General features: G+C 41.8%; 1 protein-coding gene across 4 annotated transcripts in view; it reads right to left on the minus strand.

The window, feature by feature from the left end:
* LOC102522252 (probable ATP-dependent RNA helicase DDX60) overlaps positions 1–22,556 on the minus strand; it is a 71,415-nt gene that overhangs the window by 35,293 nt on the left and 13,566 nt on the right. For all 4 annotated transcript variants that reach the window (XR_004313042.1, XM_032461676.1, XM_032461675.1 and 1 more), the window contains exons 9-19: positions 20,377–20,518; positions 19,230–19,385; positions 15,677–15,782; positions 15,105–15,220; positions 13,656–13,816; positions 9,811–10,063; positions 8,091–8,257; positions 7,089–7,247; positions 5,590–5,739; positions 3,256–3,375; positions 2,104–2,199 (exon numbers count right to left, since the gene is read on the minus strand). Coding sequence is in view for 3 of the 4 variants with exons in the window: in XM_032461676.1 (XP_032317567.1) it covers positions 2,104–2,199; positions 3,256–3,375; positions 5,590–5,739; positions 7,089–7,247; positions 8,091–8,257; positions 9,811–10,063; positions 13,656–13,816; positions 15,105–15,220; positions 15,677–15,782; positions 19,230–19,385; positions 20,377–20,518 (1,626 nt within the window). In the remaining variant the exon portion in view is untranslated. The remainder of the gene's footprint in view (positions 1–2,103; positions 2,200–3,255; positions 3,376–5,589; positions 5,740–7,088; positions 7,248–8,090; positions 8,258–9,810; positions 10,064–13,655; positions 13,817–15,104; positions 15,221–15,676; positions 15,783–19,229; positions 19,386–20,376; positions 20,519–22,556) is intronic.

Raw genomic sequence — 22,556 nt, forward strand, 5'->3', positions numbered from 1 at the left:
ATAAATATTGGCAAATCCTGGCAATAGAAAATCTTGACACAAATTTTCTTTAACCTCCATCAATAATTCCTTCTGGTCTTTCTTTCAAAAGTGTCTTTCAAATCTCTGCATTTACTCCAAGTCTGCTGCCCACCACGCCGGCATCACACCGCAGCTGCACCACCTCAGTACCCTCCCCACTCCCTGCCACCCCTGCGTCCTTCACCTCACCAGACGAGTCTCAAGGATGGACTAGATCAGGCCATGTTCCCAGTCAAATGTCTCCACCATTCTCCCACTGCACGTGGGACAAAATATAGACCCCTGAACCGGGCGATGCTGTCGGGGCAGCTCCCAGCCCCACCTGCCTCACCACTCCCCAGACACACCGGACTAGGCTGTGCTCCTGGAGCACAACTTTCTACCCAGAATGCCCATGTCTATTGCTCCCTTGGATTAAAATGTTCTTGCCCCCTTTTCTTTTCCACTTGTAGAGCTGGGCTCAACATCACTGCCCTAGAAGACGTCTCTGACCCCTGCAGAGCGATCCTCATGCTGCTCTGCCATTGTCACTGTCAAGACCAGCTACCCCTTCTCCCCAGGATGCACCTACGAGGGCTGCACAGTCCCATGTATGCTTAATGGTCCAACTCCCTCCCCCGAGACTCTGACTCAACCCTGGGCCCACCAGCACCCACCGTGCCCGGCACTACAGACACACTCCTTTAATGCCAGCTGACGAATCAATGTCCTCGGACCAAATAAAGCAAAATGAACCAGGTTTAGGGAAAATTCTCACATGATCTTCTTTACACAGATCAATTTATGACGCCAGGCAGTCAACTGATAAGGACTTCTCATCAGAGCCAGATCATTTAAAAAAGCATCCTGCTGCCCATCTGGCTTTGCCTGAATCAGAAAACATGCCCCTCCACTGAGCAGTGACCTTATGCTTCACACAGGTGACACTTTTCCCCAACTGCCAGAACAGACATGAGCCTTCAAAGCCCATCAGCTCTGCCCTGACCTAAAACTGGGGAAGCAGGTACCCAGCGTCACATCATTTCAGAGTTGAGATAAGAAACTCAAGGAATTAGATCACAAAGACAAAGTTGTTGGGGTTTGTTTTTTGTTTTTTGAATATGAACATTCGAGGCTTCAAGATGCAGTTTACACAGACCGAGCAAAAATAAACACAATAAATCAGACTCAAACCAAAGAAAAGCATCACCGTGCTTGGTCACTCTGAGTTTACAGCACGAGAAAAGCTAAGTTAGACACAGGCTTATCACCGTTCTCCACTTGAAACTGAAAATTCCTTGGAGCAAAAGGATCACTTTACAATGTTTTAAGTCTCTGAATAAATATTCTTAACGCTGCTGTAGAAGTTTTCTAAATACCCTTCATTTGCCCTATTGTACGTCCATTATTTTCCAACCTGCCCTTTCTGCCCAGGGAAACTGATGCACAGAGGCTCCTTCAAAGGGCTCCTCTGCCCTCTGGTTCCATCAGATTTGGCCAAAGGCGACTTTGGCAGGAGACCAGAAGAGAGGATGGGTCTTTGGGCCACGCTGTCCTCCTAACAGGCTACCATGAGCCTGGCAGGACCCGGGCTCAGACCGCCGCCCTCACCAAGCGACCAGCGCAGCCCCAGTCTCCTTGTAGGACTCCATGGTCGCCCCTCTGCTTGTCCTTCTAAGTCCCGGGCAGAGCTGCTCTCTGGATGACAGCATCCCCTGCACACCTGGGGAAAAGGCTGTTCTCAAGTCGTTCTATTTTGAGTGTCATTTGTTTTCTGTCAGGACCAGGACTGATGAAATAACTCACATAACTGACATCACTGTCAGAGCCCCAGATCTTTGCTGCAGGGGTCCAAGATTGGATTTTGAAATCTCTGTCCAGGAAAATCTATGCCCTGGTGGCTAATACTGCTCCAAGTCACCAAAGACAGGGGTCTGCAGACCCAGACGCCCCTCCCTGAACCCGAACAGGAAAACGGACCCAAAAGGCTGAGTGTGACTCACCCGGGAAGTCAGGGACCCCCAACGCCAACTCCCACCGATGACAAACACCCTCAGGTGGCCAAACGAGGAACTCAACCTAGAGAAATCATACCCCACCCACCTCATCAAATATCACGTATCTGATCCTCTTCACCCACGCCTGGCGATGAGGAGCCAGCAGCAGGATTTCAAAGCAGGCAGGCACAGTGACAAGCACCTGAAATAAACCATGTGCAGACAGATGTGGTGAGCTCTCAGGGCTGGAAGACGTGGTTCCAAGAACACAAAAGTGCTGTAGCTCCTGAAGGCACCTGCTGCTTCTGAGAATGTTGCAGGAAAGCTGTGACAGATTACTTTAAGCCTTGTGAAACTGCCGTTTTTATAGGTCAAATGGCTTACGCAGCTTGAATTCTTACTTATGAGCATTCAAGGTGATAACAATAAGAGTTCATTGTCGCAGGTTTATTTCCTCAAAATCTGACCCTGAGGTACAGTTTAAATTGAAAAATGTTTATTGAAGACTAGCAGCTATGGCAGCTGGGAGAGGGCCAAGCAGAGGGAGGAGATGAGCTGCAGGACACACCTGGTGATGCTCTGGCCCGCAGCTCAGATCCTGGCATAAACAGTGGTTGCCAGGGACACTCCACGTTCAGCCAAGACAGCTGGTGTTTACCCCTGCCCTGCTCAGCCCCAGGTGCAGGCTGTGGAGGTAGGACTGGGGGACTGACACCAATACCACGCTCCCTACCCTTGGCAGCACAGCCCAGTCTCCCACGCAGCATTCCGTGGTCACAGTTTCCCTTTGTGTTTGGTCTTAACTGCTTGTCTATGAGTTCAATGAGGAGGACCACTATCTGCGGCCTATTTCACGCCCCGCAGTCTATCCACGACACAGCATTTCTGAAATTACCGTAAGTATCCTACTTAACAAGGCAGGTCAAGAAACAGCTACTGTGCTTGGAAAGCGGTGTTTATTAATTTGTATAACACTGGGTTTTTCAGATCATTCTAAATCTACTTATAAGCCAAGATGATGCCAATGAACTATAACTGAAATCTACAATCAAAATATAAGTGTCCCTGAGAAAGGTGAGCTGTTTCTCACTCTCTGGAATGAAACAATGTTAAATATTCTCTGAAGCTGTGACATCTTTTGTAAATTCAAGAAAATTATTTCTACAGGCTTGCCAAGATACTGAATTTCTAGTGAGAGAGACTTCTAAGTACCATCATATAATTTGGTAACAGATGCACTAATTAATACACATCCTACCTGAGAGTTGAGGGCGTCGTGTCGATAGTCCCTTGTGAACACCCCACACAGAGCTTCTCCATTGGGCAGATTTTTGTTAAAACGGTTCTGAACCGTGGCTGCCACTTGGTTCACAAGGGCCTGATTGACAAGGAAAGCCTTCCATTAATCACATAATAAAGTCCGGGTGAAACCTCAGAGAACCACAGGGATTGTCTACAAACAAGCACTGCAGGGAGCGCAGGGAGGTCCACATGCCTCACAGCCTCTGCTCTGCGTCCACTAACCTATGCACTGCCTTCCTGCTGCTCGACTCACCTGGGAACCTCACCGATGAGTCTCAACCCAAAGAAAATGGGAAAAAACAGCTTCATCAGAGGGAGAAATGGGAAAAGAAGCCCACATATCAGACAAAGACAGCACAGAGAGAAGCAGTGAGTCTACTGGAGGGGGATGGCAGAGGGAGGGGGTGGCCGGGGTGGCCTGTGGTCCTCGTACCTTGGGGATGTCTCCCCAGACATCTACATTGCAAGGAGCAGAACACTGACCAGGCAGGCAGCCTGACCAGTGGAATCGGAGAGTGTGCATACCCACAAACATTTCACACTTCATACCAAAAAATAAATTTCACTGTGACTAAAGTGTAAACTTTAAGACATAAGCATGAAGATACTAGAAAGTGAAGGTTTTCATCTATTTGAGCACACATGGAAATGCTAAAGACACTGGTAGATCTGACTGTACAAAGACATTAACATATTATCATTAATATGACCACAATACAGCAAAAAGACAAAATGAAAAAGCATATCTGTTATAATTTATAGAGAAAAAGTAATACACTTATCACACAAAATTCTGACAAATCAGCAAGAAGACAATCCCTCTCCACTAGACGAAAAGGAAAGCAGGCAGATACACCCACAAGTGAACTGGTGAATAAAGAAGTCCCACTGCCCAGAAAGCACGTGTAAAGAGCCCCAAGCCACCAGGGGTCCAGAGGCACACGCTGAAGTATGAGGCAGAAGTTTTCACTGATCCTAATGGAAAAACTTTGAATGATCACAGGAACGCTGGGAAAAATAAGGGACGGTATCTGTCAGTGGGAACAACAATGGATGTAACTTTTAGAAGAGTAACTTGGCAACATGCATGAAGCTGACTTCATCAATTCCACTTCCAGGAAGCTCAGTTTCTCTTCATATATTTTACTAATTTCCCTGCTTTCACAACTATGAAAAATGAAAAAGCTGCAAACAAAAAAATAAAGTACTAATTTCAACTAATCATGTTGTTCAATCCAGTTCTGAGCCTGAGCACATGTCCCTCAAGGCCACCTTTTCCTAGAAACTAAAATGGAGACTGAATTCATTTTAATCTATAGAATTAGTTATCCCAACCAAATCTGCCTTTCTTAAGAGTAATCACATTAAAAACAAAGGGTCGTAAATGAGGATATCTATACCTTCTGTAAACAAAACTTTCTCCTAAACGACAAAGATCAGACTTCCTGCTGTTTAAGGCCAATATTAGGTGGTACCGGCCATAAAAGAAACATGGCAAAACAACGTGGCTTGAGAAACAAGCCAGACACCAGTGCCCAAGAGCAGAGTGGACACATCCTGCCCGCCAGTGGTAGAGGCAATAACGAATTCTTATCCACTCAACACCGCCCAGCAAAGAATGGTGCTTCCCTCTGTATAAACAAGTGCTGAGTGACAGGGTCCCACGACCAGAGCTCACCCTCACCAGGCTCTAAGGTGTTATTTTGGCCTCTCAAACTGGAAGGAGAAAACGCAGCCTAAAAAAGAAAGTGAAACTCACAGACACAAAACAGATTGGGGGTTGGTGAGGTGGGGGGTTGGGGAAGTGGGGGAAGGGGGTCTAAAGGTAGGTACATACTCCCAGTTATAAGATAAAAAAGCCCTGGGACATAATGGTGACAATAGTTAGCAACTGTATGCTATGTATTTCAAAGTTGGCAAGAGAGTAGATTTAAAAGTTCTCATTACAAGAAAAAACGTGTTAACTGATTGTGGTGATCATTTCACAATATATACAAATAGTGGCCGTATACTGTACACCTGAAACTTGTATGTTCCATGTCAATTATACCTCAGTAAAACTGGAAAAAAATTAATTGGAAAACAAAGTAAGCTCAATCCACCATGTGACCACAGGAGTGGAAGAGAAAATTCAAGTCACCTGATTGCTACCTTCGTGGGGACCACGTAGACGACCACCCCTTCATCGCCCTGGAAGACTCCCCATCCCCGTGGACGTACCCTGATGGGGGCCACATCCATGACCACCCCCTGGTCACCCTGGGCAATCCCCCCATCCCCAGGGCCCTACCTTGGTGGGGGCCACGTACACAACCACCCCCTCATCGCTCTCTCGCAGCACCTTCTCCATGCAGTAGTAGGAGGCGTGGGTCTTCCCTGAGGATGTGGGGGCTACGATGACTGCTGACTCATTATTGTCCACGACATCCAGGAGCTCCCTCTGCAGGGTTCAGAGCACCGTTGTGTCAATACCATGAACAGCATGTTATCAAAACAAATACGTAATCCACTCAGATGAGTGGCTGGGAGCTGAGACCACAGGGTGAGCTGTACCGGAAAGCATCTGAAGGACTCACGGGGCTCTCCCCCAGCAGACAACCACAATGCTTTCCAGCACCTGGGGGTGGGCTTGTGTGTGAAGTACCGAGAGTGAGTCTGAACCAAGTACCTTGTCCATGTGGAGATCTTCCTTATGGCTACTCATCACTAAGTGCACAACGGCTCTGAAAAATGAGGATCTAAGAAGGAGCCAAAGTGCATCTTTGTGACAGGGAGAAAGTAGTGAAGGAGAAGAAACATCAATGACTAATAATTTCACTACCTATCTTCTACTTTCTAAAGAGAACACCAGGTCCTTACACTGGAGGTGTGTGGGACCTTCATTAAAACAGGCTCACAGCCATTCAGCCCATGCTTTTATTCCTTGAAATGATGCCCAGCCACAGAACCATAAGCCTGTGTGATGGGCAGAAGGTGGAAGAACACCCCCAAGCCCCATCCCATTCACTCCCTGAGCCAGGTCCACACCCCAGAGTGAAGCAGGCACAGAACTGCAGGGTGTGGGGGATGCGAGGGGAGCCCCCCACTGAGCCTGCACTTGAGGAAGGCAGGCTCTGGTCCTCCCTCTCCTGAACAGCAAGCAGGGACTTTGAGGCACCTGCCACCATCAACACAAGGAAGACAAAGCCCGGATCTGCAGAAAACAGTCTATTGGACTGCACCTGTCAAACTCCACTCTTGTAGGGAAACATTTAATTTATAAGGTTCAAGGCAATCTTATAAGTTTGAATCAATGCAGAAACACACACTTTTACCCCAAATTTTATACCCATCAATATTAATTTTACATTACTTGTAGAAGAGCTACCCTGGCACAGGTGCCACGTGTAAACATCCAAACACTTGTCTATACTGCTTGGACTCCCAAATGTCTCTGTGCACACATCTGTATTCATACAGGAAATCCTACTGACACTGGAAAACCCTGGGGGCAGCTCTGTAACGATACAGCTGGATGACACAGAACTTCAAATATACACACAAGAATCCATCACAGCACCTCCACGAAAATAGTCTGTTTATGAAAAATGAACGAAATGAAAAATTCACTTTCTCTACATGGGAAAAAAGTCTACATTTGACATTTCCAGTGACAGAATCATTTTCAATGGCATGACTCAATATGAAGAAGTTGATGCCAAAATGGTGTGCAGAGCCACAATAATGAGAAGTTCCTCAGATCAAATTTAATGATAAAACACAAAAATGTCCATTTCATTCAGTCATTACCTGCCAAGTGTCAGGAATAAAGTCCTGAACCCTGGGGTCTGGGTCTTTCCTCTCCTCTCGTACCAAATACTGGCCCATGTGCTGCAGCTGAAACCGAACTGGCCCAATGCCAACTGAGTATTTATTCTTTTTCTTCTCTTTTATGTCATTTCCTGTGACCTGCGATATTATTTTAAAAGTCCATTTTGAAACTGTTTTTAAATTATACCATTTAACAGATACACCCTGCTATATATAAAACAGACAAACAACGTCCTACTGTATAACACAGGGAACTACATTCAATTTCTTGAAATAACATACAATGGAAAAGAATCTGAAAAAAAATATGTATATATGTATGTGTATGTATAACTGAATCATTTAGCTGTACACCTGAAACTGACACTGTAAATCAACTATACTCCAACAACAAAAAAGAAAAGACCTACCATTTGTCACTTGGATTCTTGGCATTGTTTTTTAAACCACGTTTGCTAAAATGTACAACTTTAGAACACAAAAAATTACATCATTTAAATGATTAAAATATTATTTTTAATAAAATAATTAAATCATTTTATGAGAAAAGCACCCACCACCTTTTAGATTTGTATGTTTATTGAAGAAATATTTTCCCACCTAAATCGTCACCTTAACTAAGAGTAAATAATTAGCAGACATCAAGATTTTCACATGCCCACCACGATATCTGAGCTAGTCTGATATAAAGACAACTGAGCAATCACAGTACAGCTTTTAAATGTTTTGCTAGAATCAAACACAGGACTGATTTTAAAGGTCTGCAGAGATTATCTGGCATTTAATTTGCCTGTCCAGACAAGCATGTGCACAATTTTCTAACTCTGGATTACTTCAAGTTGGGGCAGCTAGATTACTAACAATGATTAAGAACTTAGAGTAAATATTTTCAGTAAAAAAAAATCTAAAAGAGGTCATGGTGTCTACAAGACACTTTATGTATACCTAATAACTAAAGTGGAGCTATTCTGAAAGCATTACCTGGGATGGATGCACAGAACTTGCCAACTCCTCAAATCCTAAATACCTAAGGCATCTGGCTATGAGTTGTTGGTCTGCCTCTTGCAAAAGTTCTGGGTACTTTTCCATCACAGAGTGGATCCTTTTCATCATTTGAACAGCTATACTTATGTCTTTTGTGGTTTCACCTGGACAAAGAACAGCAAAACTGTTTTAAAGCCCATCAAAAGCAATAAATATTTGATTATCCAAGGTTAGTCATCAGGCTACCAATCTGACCCAATTAAATTCACTGTCTAAGCATTAATGGAGGTTTGGGAGTACAGACAACTGAATAAAATTAAATGTTGTAAGAGCAACTACACACACTTCATCATCTCCACGGATAATTGCAATGTGGCTGCCTGAGTGCTGAAGGAAAAGAAACACCTTGTAGTTCATGGTAGAAACAAGATCGTCAAAGCCCGAGTTTGTATAAATTCTGGGGAACAAATCTTTTCTCCACCTATTATTTTCATTCCTTCTCTACTGTGTTCAAAGAAAAATATTCAGCTGACTTTAAATATCTGGTTAAAACCTTGGCAACATTTTTTGAATCCTAATGGTGGCCTAATGGGTAAGTATGTGGCATGATCATTGCAGCCTTTTCATTCCCTCAGTCTGTTACAACTTCCAGCCCCCAATTTGTGACCCCACCACTTCCTCACAGTCCCACACATCCCTCCTGCTCCTCCTCACTGCTGACCTTCTCCTGCGCTACCTGTCAGAGCTGTTTTGATTCCACCTTTCTTTCCATCACCCTACATTTTATCTATTTAACAAATATTACCAGACACCTACAGATGCTATAAAGGCTACAAAACACACTTAATCCAGAATTCTCACTGCCCAGGAAGGTGAGCCACTGCTAATCCTCAACCCCTTACTAGCAGCCAACTGCAAATCCTGATGCAGTGTCTGAGTGAGCACTAAACAGGCCAAGTCGTGTGCTTCTCACGGTGATGAAGGCCACAGTGAAAGGCTGACTTTGCTCAACAGACTGAAGTTGGTAGAACGAGAAGGAAAAGAGAACCTGGCAGCCACGTGTGCAGCGGACTCCAGCATGGAGAGAATGGAGAGTCAGACCAGTGAGGTGCAGGAAAGAGCTGTCCATCCAGAGGCATCAGGCACCTGGTTGTCACACCTCCTGTCAACTTGCACATCTCCACCCTGCCTGATTTCTCCATCACCTGCCTCTTCCTGCCTCTCCCATTCCTTTCTGCCATCTACTGTAGCAGCGGTAAAGCAAAGCATGTGGAAACCACAGCCACTTTTGGAAGGACTCAGCAAGCCAGGCAAACACGATCCACGCTCCACTCAGAAAGAAAAAGTCTGCAGCTGAGATCTCAGAGATGAAGGACAGACCCTCCTCGGGAAACTCACCGTCTCGGCTGGTCCCCTGAACCACGCCCACAGTTCTGTATGCAGTTATCTTTAGACCTAACTTTGCCTGTAATTTGATTTGAATTCGCTTATGAATGTGCTGTATATTTAACTGCTACTGGGGCCCTCTCTGAAAGGTCAGCACTCATTGACAAAACAGAGAAAATCAGCCTTAGAGGAACTCTGCAAGGAGAAAATGACATAATGCATCTAAGGCTTCTCCCACAAATTTCCACTTAATAAGGGACAGCTGTCATCATTACATTTTTATTTCTTCTCCAATTTATTAAAGCAAACAAATGAGCATCCACTCACACACCTTTCCCTCGGCAATGCTCTTTCCACGCCTTCAAGCAGGCCTTTAAGCCTACCATTTCTACCCGAAATTTCACCGAGCTACTTGTACACGATTTCAGAAAATCTTCCAGGTTCTTTATTCCAGAGCTCAAATTCTCTTGCATCTCCTCCTCAATAGAAAATGATAGGACATCCCATTTTTTCTCTTCTTTTTGCTCCTCCTTGGCAAATAACCTCTTCTTATTCTCTCTAGTGATTATTTCAGCCTTGGTCTCCTGCTCAAAAAAGAAAGAATCATCTCATAAAACAAGTTGGCAATATGAATGAGATGGTATTTTTAAGTAAGTGTATACTAATTATTTTGACCACCCTCTTATTCTTGAAAAGGCACACTTTTTGGTTCACTGTCTGTTTCTTAAAATTGAAGTCTCTGTGAACTGAATACCGTGGAAACCCACCTGGATGACAGTAAAGCCCCTGAAGAGCATCTCCTAGATTTGAGTGCTGTAGGTTATCAGCCGAAGAGCAAATGGAAAACAATCAGGCCCCTGGGCCTCCTGTCTCCCACTCTCTCAGGGACTGGCTTTCCTCTCCTACCCACCAGGGTCACCCCCGACCCTTACGTGTCCATCAAGATGCTTCTTCCACAGAACCTCACCCAACTCTACGAGCCCAAGTCCTGTGCCCCCTCCGCCCGGCATCTCTACAGAAGCCTCATCACGCACAGGGCCACCATGACCCTATGCGCCGTGCTGTATCTCCAGATTACTTTCCCTGAGACAGTTGTTGTTGGGTCCCAAGCACGGAAGATGTAGCTCAGACTGTCTGACTGAGTGAGTGAAGACGGGCAAGAGCACGAAGGGAAGGAGGGAGGGGAAGGAACAAGTTAAACGAGCAGGTCTGCTCCATCTGGACAAGCATTTCTGACCTACTTAAACACAACAGGGACCCACTTCTGATATGTTGTTACCAACCTGACTTACTCATCTGCGGAGAAAATCAGAGAACCGTCGCACCTGTAGAGAATTCTGACAAACCTCCCACTGCACTGGTCAGCCATGATACCAGTATCTAAGCCTTGCCTGTAATGAAGTCACTTTAGTTTCATCACTTTCTTAGAGTTCAGTTCTCATCAATGGGTCATCTTCAGTGCTCTGGTCTCCCAGAGGTACTGTCCCAGGTGGAGCCAGCATGGCTCTGTCTCAAGGGGACAAGGTGACCCTTGGCTCTTTGCCACACAGTGCTTGTTTTAGCTAGAACATGCAGACTTACTAAACTGTTGCTGGAAGAGAACATTTATACAGTGTGAAGGTTGTTTAATCCCCATGAGATAATTTAATTTCCGATAGTGTAAAAGAAAGAAAAGCATGAGATGTTTTTTCAGTCTTTATACCTTACACTATATAATGGGAATTTGTGCAAACTTTCTATTTTATAACATCTCTCAAAAAAAAAAAAAAAACCCAGAAGAAGCTTTTTTTGTAGCCCTAAATAAAAAAGGCACAGTTGTCATTGGGTGGTCTCACTAACAATAAAATTGGCTATGAAAATAAAAAGAAGGGGGTCACCACAAGGAGAAAAACAAGACCACCTGGCTGGGCCTGGGGAGGCTACTTTTTGACATTAAAGCAAAAGTCCCCGCTTCTGCTCAGATACATTTTTTTTTAATTTTAGATATAGCTGAAAAATAAAGTTGTAAGATATTCAAAGTGTGCATCATGGTGACTCAATATACATTGTGGAAGGGTCCTCCCCATTGAGTTAATTAACCCATCCGTCACCTCGTATATTTATCTTTCAGAGAGGGGAAGGTGAGAACATTTAAAATCTACTCTCTTTGCAAATCTCAGTGGTGTGATGTAACGCTGTCAGCTCCAGTCGCCACGTGTTACATTAGCTCCTGAGACCCTGCTCTTCTCGGAGCCGAGAGCCAGTCCCCTTTCACCAGACCCACCCTAGTTCCCCACCCCTGAGCCTGGAGCCTTCTTTCTACTCTCTGTTCCTATGAGCTTGGCGTGTTTTTCTTTCACATTCCACATGTAAGTTCTACCACGCAGTATCTGCCTCCCTCTGACCTCTAGGTTCATCCGTGTGGTCACAAATGGCAGAATTTCCTCCCTATGACTCAATACTATTCCAATATGTACATGTATCTACCACATCTTCTTCATCCACTCATGCCTTGGTGGACACTTCCACTGGTTCCATAACTGGGCTGCTGTAAGTAATGCTGCAATGGGCACAGGTGTGCAGAGAGAGCTTCCATATCCTGTTTTCCTTTCTGGAATACCCAGAAGTGGGGTTGCTGGATCATATGGCAGTTCTATTTTTAATTTTTTTGAGGAAACTCCATACTGTTTTTCACAGGGGCTGCACCAATTTACATTCCTAACAGTGCACGAGGGCTCTCTTTTCTCCACGTCCTCACCAACACTTATCATCTCTGGTCTTTTGATGATGGCCATTCTGACATGTGTGAAGTGGTATCTCACTGTGGTTTTGATTTGCATTTTCTTGATGATTAGTCATGTTGAGCACATTTCCATGAACCTGTTGGCCATCTGCATGTCATCTTTGGTTAAATATCTATTCAGTCACTCTGACATTTTTTAACCCAACTGTTCAGTTTTTTAGCTATTGAGTTTTATGAGTTCATCACACATTCTAGATGTTAACCCTTTATCAGATATACGATTTGCAAATATTTTCTCCCATTTTGTAGGCTGCCTTTTTTTTTTTTTATGGTCTCCTTTGCTGTGCAGAATCTTTTTAGTAGTCCCACTTGTTTATTTCTGCTTTTGTTACCTTTGCTTTTGGTGTCAGAGCCAAAAACTCACCGCCAAGACCAATACTAAGGAGCTTATCACTTATGCTTTCTTCTAGGACTTTTATGCCAATACTATGCTGTTTTGATTACTATAGCTTAGTAACATAGCTGGAGACAGGGAGTGTGATGCCTCCAGATTTGTTCTTCTTCTTCAAGATTGTTTTGGCTATTCGTACGGCACCATACAAATTTTAGGATTGTTTGTTCTATTTCTGTGGAAAATGCCATTGGTATTTTGATAGGGATTGCATTCAATCTGTAGATTGCATTGGGTAGTAAGGACATTTTAACAAGAAGAACTCTTCCAATCCGTGAGTACAGAAAACCTTTCCATTTATTTGTATCCTCTTCAATTTCTTTCATCAATGCCTTACAGTTTTCAGAGTACACGGTCTTTCACCTCCTTGGTTAAATTTATTCCTTGGTATTTTTTTTTTGATGCAATTGTAAATGGGGTTATTTTCTTAATTTCTTTTTCTGATAGTTTCTTATTAGTGTATAGAAACACAACAGATCTTTGTATCTTCATTTTTTATTCTTCATTTTACTGAAGAATAAAATTCATTAGTTCTAACAGGTTTCTGGTGAAGTCTTTAAGGGTTCTTATGTACCGTAATGTCATCTGCAAATAGCGACTGTGTGACTTATTCCTTTCCAATGTGGATGCTTTTTATTGCTTTTCCTTCCCTAACTTCTCTGGCTAAAACTTCCAGTACGAAGTTGAAAAGAAGTGGTGGTCTGGGCATCCTTGTCTTGTTCCTGACCTTAGAGGAAAAGCTTTCAGGTTTTCAGCTTTATCATTATATAACGACCTTTTTTCTCTCTTATTACAGTCTTTGCATGAAAGTCTATTTTGTGTGGTATAAGTATAGCTACCCCTACTTTCTTTTGGTTTCCACTTGCATGAAGTATCTTTTCTAACTCTTTACTTTCTAAAAACACAGTATGGAAAGCAACTACCAAAGAGATGGAACAAATAACAATACAAGATAAAGAAAAGTTAAAAAAAAAAAAAAAAGGATAGACTTAACAGAAACTACCTGTGCCTTTTTGCTCTTGGGTTCACAGAAATTCCTCCTGGGCTTGGCGGCTTGAGTTACAAGAAGTTTTGAAGAGACTGATTCTAGTGACTTCCCATAAAATCGCTGAAAAACGTGATACTTTTGCACAGATCTGAGATAATGGGGATCTCTAGATTTTTCTGAAAAAGAAAAGACTTAAAATGCAACACAACTATATTTTTGCAACAGCATTCTCACTGATGCTTCACACCACCCCACCCCACCCCCACATACACACACACTTTTCCTTTTAGTTTGGAGCAGTCATTTAGGCTGATTACTTCCATTGAAGAGGGAATCTTCAGTCAAGCTCTCTCGTCTGTAGCCTCATTCCTTAAAGGATGGAAGGGATAGAACACTCTTTCATCATCTACCTCTCAAAGTAAACATCAAGATGCTGCAGAGAATGACAGCTTCTGAGCACTGCTTCTGTCATGTGCTCTGTGAAGGAGGTTAATGAGGGGAAGGTGGAAGAATCAGGAAGACACCCATCTAGGCCTTCTTGCATTACTTGATAGAAAAACCCTTACTCCAGACCACAGCCACAGAGCCAAGAACTTGTCAGCTCAGAAAACCTGTCACTGTGGAAAAATCCATTGACATAGGAAACCCCAACAACAAAGGTATGACTTGCTCCCAGCCCCAAAGAAAACTACAGTCCTCACTTAAAGGGGATAATTCAGTGGGTTGATTTTTCTATCCTTATCTGCCAATATCAAATCAAACCACTTGGAAGGATGTTAGGGATTAATCTAAAAAGTCCCTCGTATTTTTTTGGATCTTGGTTGCTGTGTCCATCAGCGGGCTGGTGAGTGGTGTGTGTGAGCGTGCTTATCATGTACACATCTAGATTTTTCTGATGCTAAGTTTTGTCCATGTGAAGGAGGGGCTGAGCAGGGGGTAGACCAGGGTGAGAGGAAGACACGGGATGAGCCGGGGAGAAGGGTCCCTAACTCACTCTCACTGACATACTGTCAGCAGTGACACCGGCCTCCTGCGGCAGCCCCTCCAACCTGAGCACCATGGCGGTGAACCACTATACTTGTGATGAGCAGACAACTGAGTGCTGTGAAAGCTGATGAAACTGCTCAGAAGCCTTTGGCCTCAATATTTCTGAGGTCAAGGAACACACAGGTGTCAAACTGCAAGCTGTATTTGCTTAAAAAAGCTTCTAACTTCTGTGGGGACAAATGCCATTATCCATGCACTTCCTCCCGAGAGAGCCGCGTGCCATGGACAGGTGGCCGTCAGCAACCAAGGGGGGCTCTTCCATCACCTGCCTCACTGACACACCTCTAAACACCTAGAACACTGTTATTATTCAAGAAGTATAACTCTTGGCTCATAACACGACAACTTTTCATTATAAAATAACAGGAAGAGAGTGAAACCGATCTTAATTTATTTCACCAGAGTCGCAGCACTGACCATTGAACTGACACTTTGTCCTGTCGTAGTCATCACTGAGGGGTCTGTGGGAATGCCAGTGCACGAGTTCATCAAATTCCTTCTGTCTGACCAGCGAAGTTACAGCAGGGTCGTCACTATGAGATGACAGGAAGTACATGCTTATTTTAAACCACATGCCTCCAAACACAGCACAGATTTCATTTAAAAAAATTTTTTTTTTTTAAAATCACAGCCACCTTTCCTCTTTCTGTCATAGAATGTGGATGGTAGGCTCCAAAGAGCAGTTTATTAGGGACTTAAGAACCCAGACTCCACTGTGTGTCTCTAACAGTGAGGTCAACATCAACAAATATTCACAGATTAATTCATTAATTAAAAACACGCAGGTAGAATGATTTTACTCTAAGATTAAAATCATGTTGATTTTAACCTAGTTATGATCCAAAAGGCTTTGATATTAAACTCATGTGTTACAAACACATTACATCTAGCATACCCTATTTATAAATAACGTCACATTTCATAGAATCTTTAATGAGTAATTCATTCATTCCACCCAGGTATTTACTGAGGCACTTTGAGCCCCATACCTCACCAGGAAGGGCAAATCTTTCAAAATGTCTCCAACAAACTTATCCACCACCTGACATGACATTGGAATAAAACCCAAATTAGGCATCTTTTCCTTGAAGGTATCTGTAAACAAGTAAAAAATTAAGACAAGGTCAAATGTGAAACTTTCATGCAGACATATTATACATCATTTTCCAAAACTTCACATTAAAGAAACATTTTTCATTGATCTAAATTTACACTGATCAATTCCAGCCCATCCCATAAGGCTACTTCCCACATTAAAACATTCTGGAACACCGCAGTGTATAAGAAAGGCAGCACTTAGGTAGGTAGGTAGGTAGGTAGGTGGATGGATGGATAGATAGACAGAAAAACGCCTGTTTCCTATTTCCAAATATTTATTCCTTCTCTTATATCTTATTATGGGACAAGGAATTTGAACATGGAAGTCTCACTCATAAATCTCTTACATTATACTTTTATGAAAATAAAATAAAAAAACAGTAGAGGAAGATACCGATGTCAGTGAAGTTACTGGGTATCACTGGTGTCTTCCCTTACATCCTTCTGGATATTACAAACATGGATACACACACACAACAGTGTTCATACATGTCACATGCACACTGTATATATGACAGCTGGCTAACGAATGCCTTTTTATCTAATATCTGGCTCCTAATTCCAGGTAGGCTGCCTATTACTCCCCTGATGCTCACTGTTCCAGTGTCTGCCTGATACCTTCCTATGAGCCCTACAACTCTACCTGGGCACCTTCCTCTTACAGCTGTGGGTACAGCCAGCGTCCTAAGGATTTCATGCCCCAAAGACTGGATGGAAGTTGCAGGGTAAATACCCTGGCTATCTTGCTCTTTGGGTAAGACATCTCCCAAGTGATTTGCACACCGTTTGAAAATTCCTAGTATAACTTACCTGCAGTTGCCTACATGGAAACCTACTCGTTAACGCCCTGCATGGACTATGTTTTCTCCCTGGTGTTACCTAACACTCCCTTATTTGACCTTCCCGGGGCCAACCATCTCCTCGAACTCAAGAGTCTTTGTCTAGGGGACTTATCCTGACTAAGGGCAGAGGATATATATTCCTCCCCTGTCCTCTGAAAACCATACTTGTAACTACATCCTGACTTCCCCTTAGCTTTCCTTCACATTCCTTCTGGGGTCATTTTATTCTTCCTGAAATTCATGATGCAGAAATATCTTCAGCTGTGACAGGATGATGGATAAATCCATGTTTGTACTTTTGAAAATGTCCACTTTACTCCTTCATTCTTAAATTACATGTTAAAAATTATATATAATTTCATTATGTTCTGATTTCTATCACCATTACTGGGAAAGTCTATTATCAGACTAATTTTTTCCTTTGTAAGTAACTCTTGATTTTTTTAAAATACTTATTTTTCACATTCTATGATTCTGTTGCATTGTGTCTAGCATGGGTATTTTTCAGTGTGCATGTGCAGTTGTTAACTGACCCACTTGGGACCCATCGTATGCCCTCGACATGCAAATTCTTGTGTTTCATCATCCAGGCAACTGCCCAGCCATCATCTCTTCAAATACTGCCTGACCCACCTTGGCTCATTCTCTGCTTCTGAATCTCCAAATGAATGAAAAGTTACACATCTTCATTCTATCTTCCATGTCTCTTATTTTTTCTTGTTATATCTTTTTTATTTGAAATTACAGCTTGAGGTTAAACTGACAAGGGTCACATATCTAAAGTGTACAATTTGATGTTTTGACATATGTATATATTCACAAAACCTTTACCACAAACAAGAAAATAAATATAAACATCTTCAAAGGGTTTCTTGTGTGTCTTTATAATCTCTCTCTTCCCTCCTTCCCTGACATCTAGACCCTGTCCAGAAATAAATCACTGATATGATTTCTGTAACTATAGATTAGTTTGCATTTTCAAGAACTTTATATAAATGGAATAATCTATTCTCTGGCTGCTTCCACTCAGCATTATTATTTAGAAATTCACTCATGTAGTTATTAGGTCTGTATTCATCCCTTTTCATTGTTGTTATATTCCATTGCATGGTTATATAAACATGTTTTCTAGTTGATAATGTCTATCACAAAGAAAGCCACCATAAACAGTTATATACAAGTCTTCGGACAAAATGTTTTCATTTCTATTAGGTAGAAGCCTAGTATTGTGTTATTCTGCACTCCACCAGTAGTGCTGCTTCACAGCTTGCCAACACTTGCTATGGTCAGTCTTTCAATTTTAGTCATTTTAATTTTAATATTTTCTCCTTTTGTCAATTTGATTACTACGTGCCTTGGTGTGCTCCTCTTTGGATTGATCCTGTGTGCAACTCTGCAATTCTTGGACTTGGGTGACTGTTTCCTCTACCAAGTTGGGTAAGTTTTCGGTTATTATTTCTTCAAAAATTTCCTCAGGTCCTTTCTGTCTCTCTTCTCTTTCTGGGACCCCTGTAATGCGAATATTAGTGTGCTTCATTCCATGAAGACATGGAAGATATAACTTGTATTTTATAATTTTTATATCTATTTTTTTTGCTTGTTTTGGTTATTTTCAAATGTTTTCCAGCTTTATTGGGATATAACTGACATACAACATTGTGTAAATTTAAGGCATACACTGTGTCATCTCTATTTGTACGTGTAATTCTTGTGACCTACTTCTAGTTCACAAATTCTCTCTTTGGCAAAATCCCGTCAGCTTCGAGCCTATCCGCTGACAGTATTTTCATTTCTACAACTTTGGCTACTTTACAAAGTGAATGAAGTGTTTTGTATCGTGTTGTTATTTTCTCACATTTCAAATTTCCTATTTTATTTCTTTAAACATTTTTAAACACACATATAGTACATTCTACTTTGGATAATTACAAAACCTGAAGGACTTAAGAGTTCCATTTCTGTAACTTCTTGTTTCTCTTGGGACTTATTTCTTCTGCTGTTTTATAAATTTGTGTTTACACTCATATTTCACAGAGAATCCTGTAAAACCAGGGTTTATCGTGTTGCTCTTCTATGGAGAATGTGCCAGATTCCTTTGATCACTTTAAGGTTATTTTCTGGCTTAGCGTGGTCCTGACCCTGATAACAGAGTAAACCAAAACCCAGATTCCTGGGAGAGCAGACCTATAATTAGAAATTCTCAGAGTGATCTGCAGATCTATCTCTTCCTTCATTTGTTGGCTCCTGAGATTTCCCTCCTATTGTTTTGAGCTCAGTTACGATTTTATACAAAGATGTTTGGTGTCTTTTAGCCAGCATTTCACTTACTAACACTTTCATACTGACAGAAATGGAAATCACATGTATCTTGCTTTTTTTAAAATTGACAGCAATATTAGTTACAAGCAAAACATAAAACTTCAAAATTACAGTGAAAGTATTATTGCCCCAAGGATATGACAATATAGGTAATTTATTGTGAAAATGCACAGCACCAGGAAAATACATGTACCTGCAACATTTAGTTAACAACGTTCAAATGTTTCAAAACATTTTCAGAGGGATGAGGCTTTTCTTTCAAATTAATTCAGCAATCTCTTACCTTTGATCGGTGATGGAGCCTTTTTAAGAAAAGGAAGTTGTGTTGTTCTCAGAGGAAATGGCTTTCCAACATCAAACTTTCGGACCAACTTTGATACAGTATCCCAGAGGTGTTCATAATCCTTCGTAATGACATTTCCCAAATTCAAATGTAGACCTATATAAGAGTTAAAAGTGGTAAGTACTAAAAGTCATTCACACATACACAGATGCACTTACTTTGACTAAAGTCATAGAACTCTAAAATACTTGTCAAACAGTGACATTTTCAGTGAGTTCCAAACTGAACCTAAAGGAAAATGATCCCTAGTGTTGCCTGTGAGACTGCACACCTTAAAATTTATCTTGTTCCCCTATTTGATAACTAAGTATTAAAATTATAACTATCTTAACTAACAATAACAGATGGTGAACACCTAACTATTCTTCAAGGTAGTAAGAAATGTTATGTCACACATAGCTTTACAATCAATAAAACAGAATAAAAACTATGAGTTTTCAAAAGTTAGAATGTTTGTAAAGAATTGCTAAATGTATCTGTAGCTAACTCATTCCAGTGTTAGCAATATGTAGGAACCAAAACTTAGTGGTTTTGCTCAATTAGTAATGTTGCTTCACAGTACTGTTGATTCACGGTAATGCTCAGTTATACTTCTCTTAAAATGTGTCTTATTTTTCTTTCACTATTAATAAACAGAACATTTATTCTCATAAAATGAGGCAAAGAAAAGAAAATTAACTACATATAACATATAATACATGTATATATATATCAGCTTTATCTTTGGAAAAAATTTTAAATTCCCTAAATATCTAATGTAGTAGAAGGATTCCATTAATGTTATGAAAAAATGTTATGCATGTATTTAAACAGAAAATTCAACTGTTACCTAGAAATGCCAATTTCCCAAACACATATTGTTTGTAACAACACTTGTGGAGTAATATTAAGTTAAAAATGTTTTAAAATACATTCACTCTGATTGCAACTAAGCAAAACTTATATACATGTATAAACAAACAGTGGAAAGACGATGACTGCTATGTTATATGTTGGAAGTATAGAAAAATGATTTTGAAGTTTTAAATCCTTTATAAGGTCTACCTCTGGATAAAAGTATACTTATTATAATATACTAAGGTGGTACCTTGAACATTTTCTTCTTCATAGTAAAATGCTATGTTTTTCAACAAAAGCTCATCACTTAAGTCGGAAAGGTGAGTTAAATTCAGATTCCAAAATTCAAAAACATTTATATTACTTAGGATGAAATAGTCACACCAGTTTTTCTGAAAATTGGAAATAAAACCAAGTTATTGACAATTTTTACATTAGCAGTAAACTCTAACATGGTCTTGAACACGTAGGGTAAGGTAGCCAGGCTCCTCCTTTTCTTACTGATGTGAGCCCTTCTGGGCTGGTTAATGATGAGTGCTTTACACCTTGCAAGGTTAAAGCTAAAATAAAATCAAACTAACCAAAAAATGAATTCATCATAGTTCTGTATTCTGAATCATAGAAATCTGTATTTCATGCCTAATACATTTTTTTCTCCTACTGTAACCCACAAATCCAAGACTACAGAAACACTGCTTTCAAATGTACAATATTTACTTAGGATTTAATGTTTTCCATTTTATTTCCAGGTCAAAAGAGCATTAAAAAAAATAAGGAGCATTTGATCATTCAAGGATCTAGAAGATGCTGAAACCTTCAAACTCAAAGATTCCCATTAGCCTACATCATTGTGCAGCCACAGAGTTAACAGAAGTGCATCTGTCCCCCCACCAGTCACAGGCAGGATGTCTCCCCGAGCATGCTTAGCACAGAGCAAGGCAGACAAGAGTTCAGTAACTTCTCTGAGTGAGTGGAGTCATCCTTTCGTCAGTGTTAGAGTCTGAGGAGTTAGGTTCAGAGGGAAAAAAAAGGCCAGCTCTCTGCACTAAACTCCCTTACTGATAAAACACTCAGGCTCTCCTGTCATCTCGATCGATGTGGCACTGCATCCAGAGTAACCCAACAGAAGTGTAACACAGGCAAACAGGCAAGTTGTAAATGTTATTTCAAATCTTCTGGATGTCACATTATAAAAGAAACAAGCTGAAATTCATTTTAACTTATTTCATTCAACCCAACATATCCAAAATATTATCATTTCAATGTGTAATCAATATAAAAATATTAACAGAACAGCTTACGTGTTTTTCACACTAAGTTTTTGAAATATGGTGTCTCTTTTAGACTTATCCACATCTCAAGTGCCCACTGTCCACTTATGGCTGCTGGCTACTGCGCTGGGCAGCTCCACTCCAACCAGGTAACTCAGGACGGCTACCTGTGGTTCCTGATTAAATCATACATACCAAAAAGGCAGGGACCTCCCACCTCAACTGTAGTTTTATCTACAAATAAAAACTGAGGAGATTTCCTAAGAGCCACGGAGCAGTGATTCTCAAAATGCAGCATAAGCCTCACCTGGAAAGGTTATTAAATATGACAGATTGCTGGGCACCATCCACAGAGATTGATCCCATGGGTCTGGGTGGACCCAGGAATCTGCACTTCTAACAAGGTCCCAGGTGATGCTGATACTGTTGGTCAGGGGACCCTACTTTGGGAACCACGCACGTGAGGTCTGTCCCCACCCCCAGGCCACAGATCCTTCCCCATCACACCACTGAGTCAGCAATAATGTGTGAGAACAGAACACCAGAAGTCCCCGACGTTACTCACTCCATTTGACAGGCACCACAAGTGGCCTTCAAGTACCAAGATTGGAGCAAACATGAAACCCTTCCTGCAGTTTGCTGAGCTCCTCAGTTTCTCCAGAGACCTCAGAATATGCCTTTTACTGCCAAAATGTCCGAGGCTCCCTGAAGTTATGCTTCCTGGTGCCGGTGCTACCCAAGTGAAGCTCAGAGAAGGGGGAGACCAGAGGAGGGGTGAGGGGTCATCAGCTGCTCCCAACATGCGGGGAGAGCAGAGGGCGTGGGAGGGCACAGGCTTAAGATGAAACAGGACCTCAACCTGGTCATTTGTTAGCTGCCCACTAAGGGGCCACTTAGCCTTCCTGAGCCCAGGTTTTCATTCATAAAACGAGGACATATGAGGAGTGTTGTCTGAATGAGGTAACAGAGGTCAAGGACACACTTAACACGGGCACGGAATAAACAGTGCTCTTCCCACATATCTGGCCATCCACACCACTCTAGTTAAAGAACGATGTTTTCTACCAGCCAAGACCACTGAGCATGTCCTGCAGGGTCCCCCAAGAACATCCCATCATTTAGAAAGACTCTGTACTATTCTTTTCATTTAATACCCACT

This window comes from Camelus ferus, chromosome 19, assembly GCF_009834535.1.
Source record: "Camelus ferus isolate YT-003-E chromosome 19, BCGSAC_Cfer_1.0, whole genome shotgun sequence".
NCBI lineage: Eukaryota > Metazoa > Chordata > Mammalia > Artiodactyla > Camelidae > Camelus > Camelus ferus.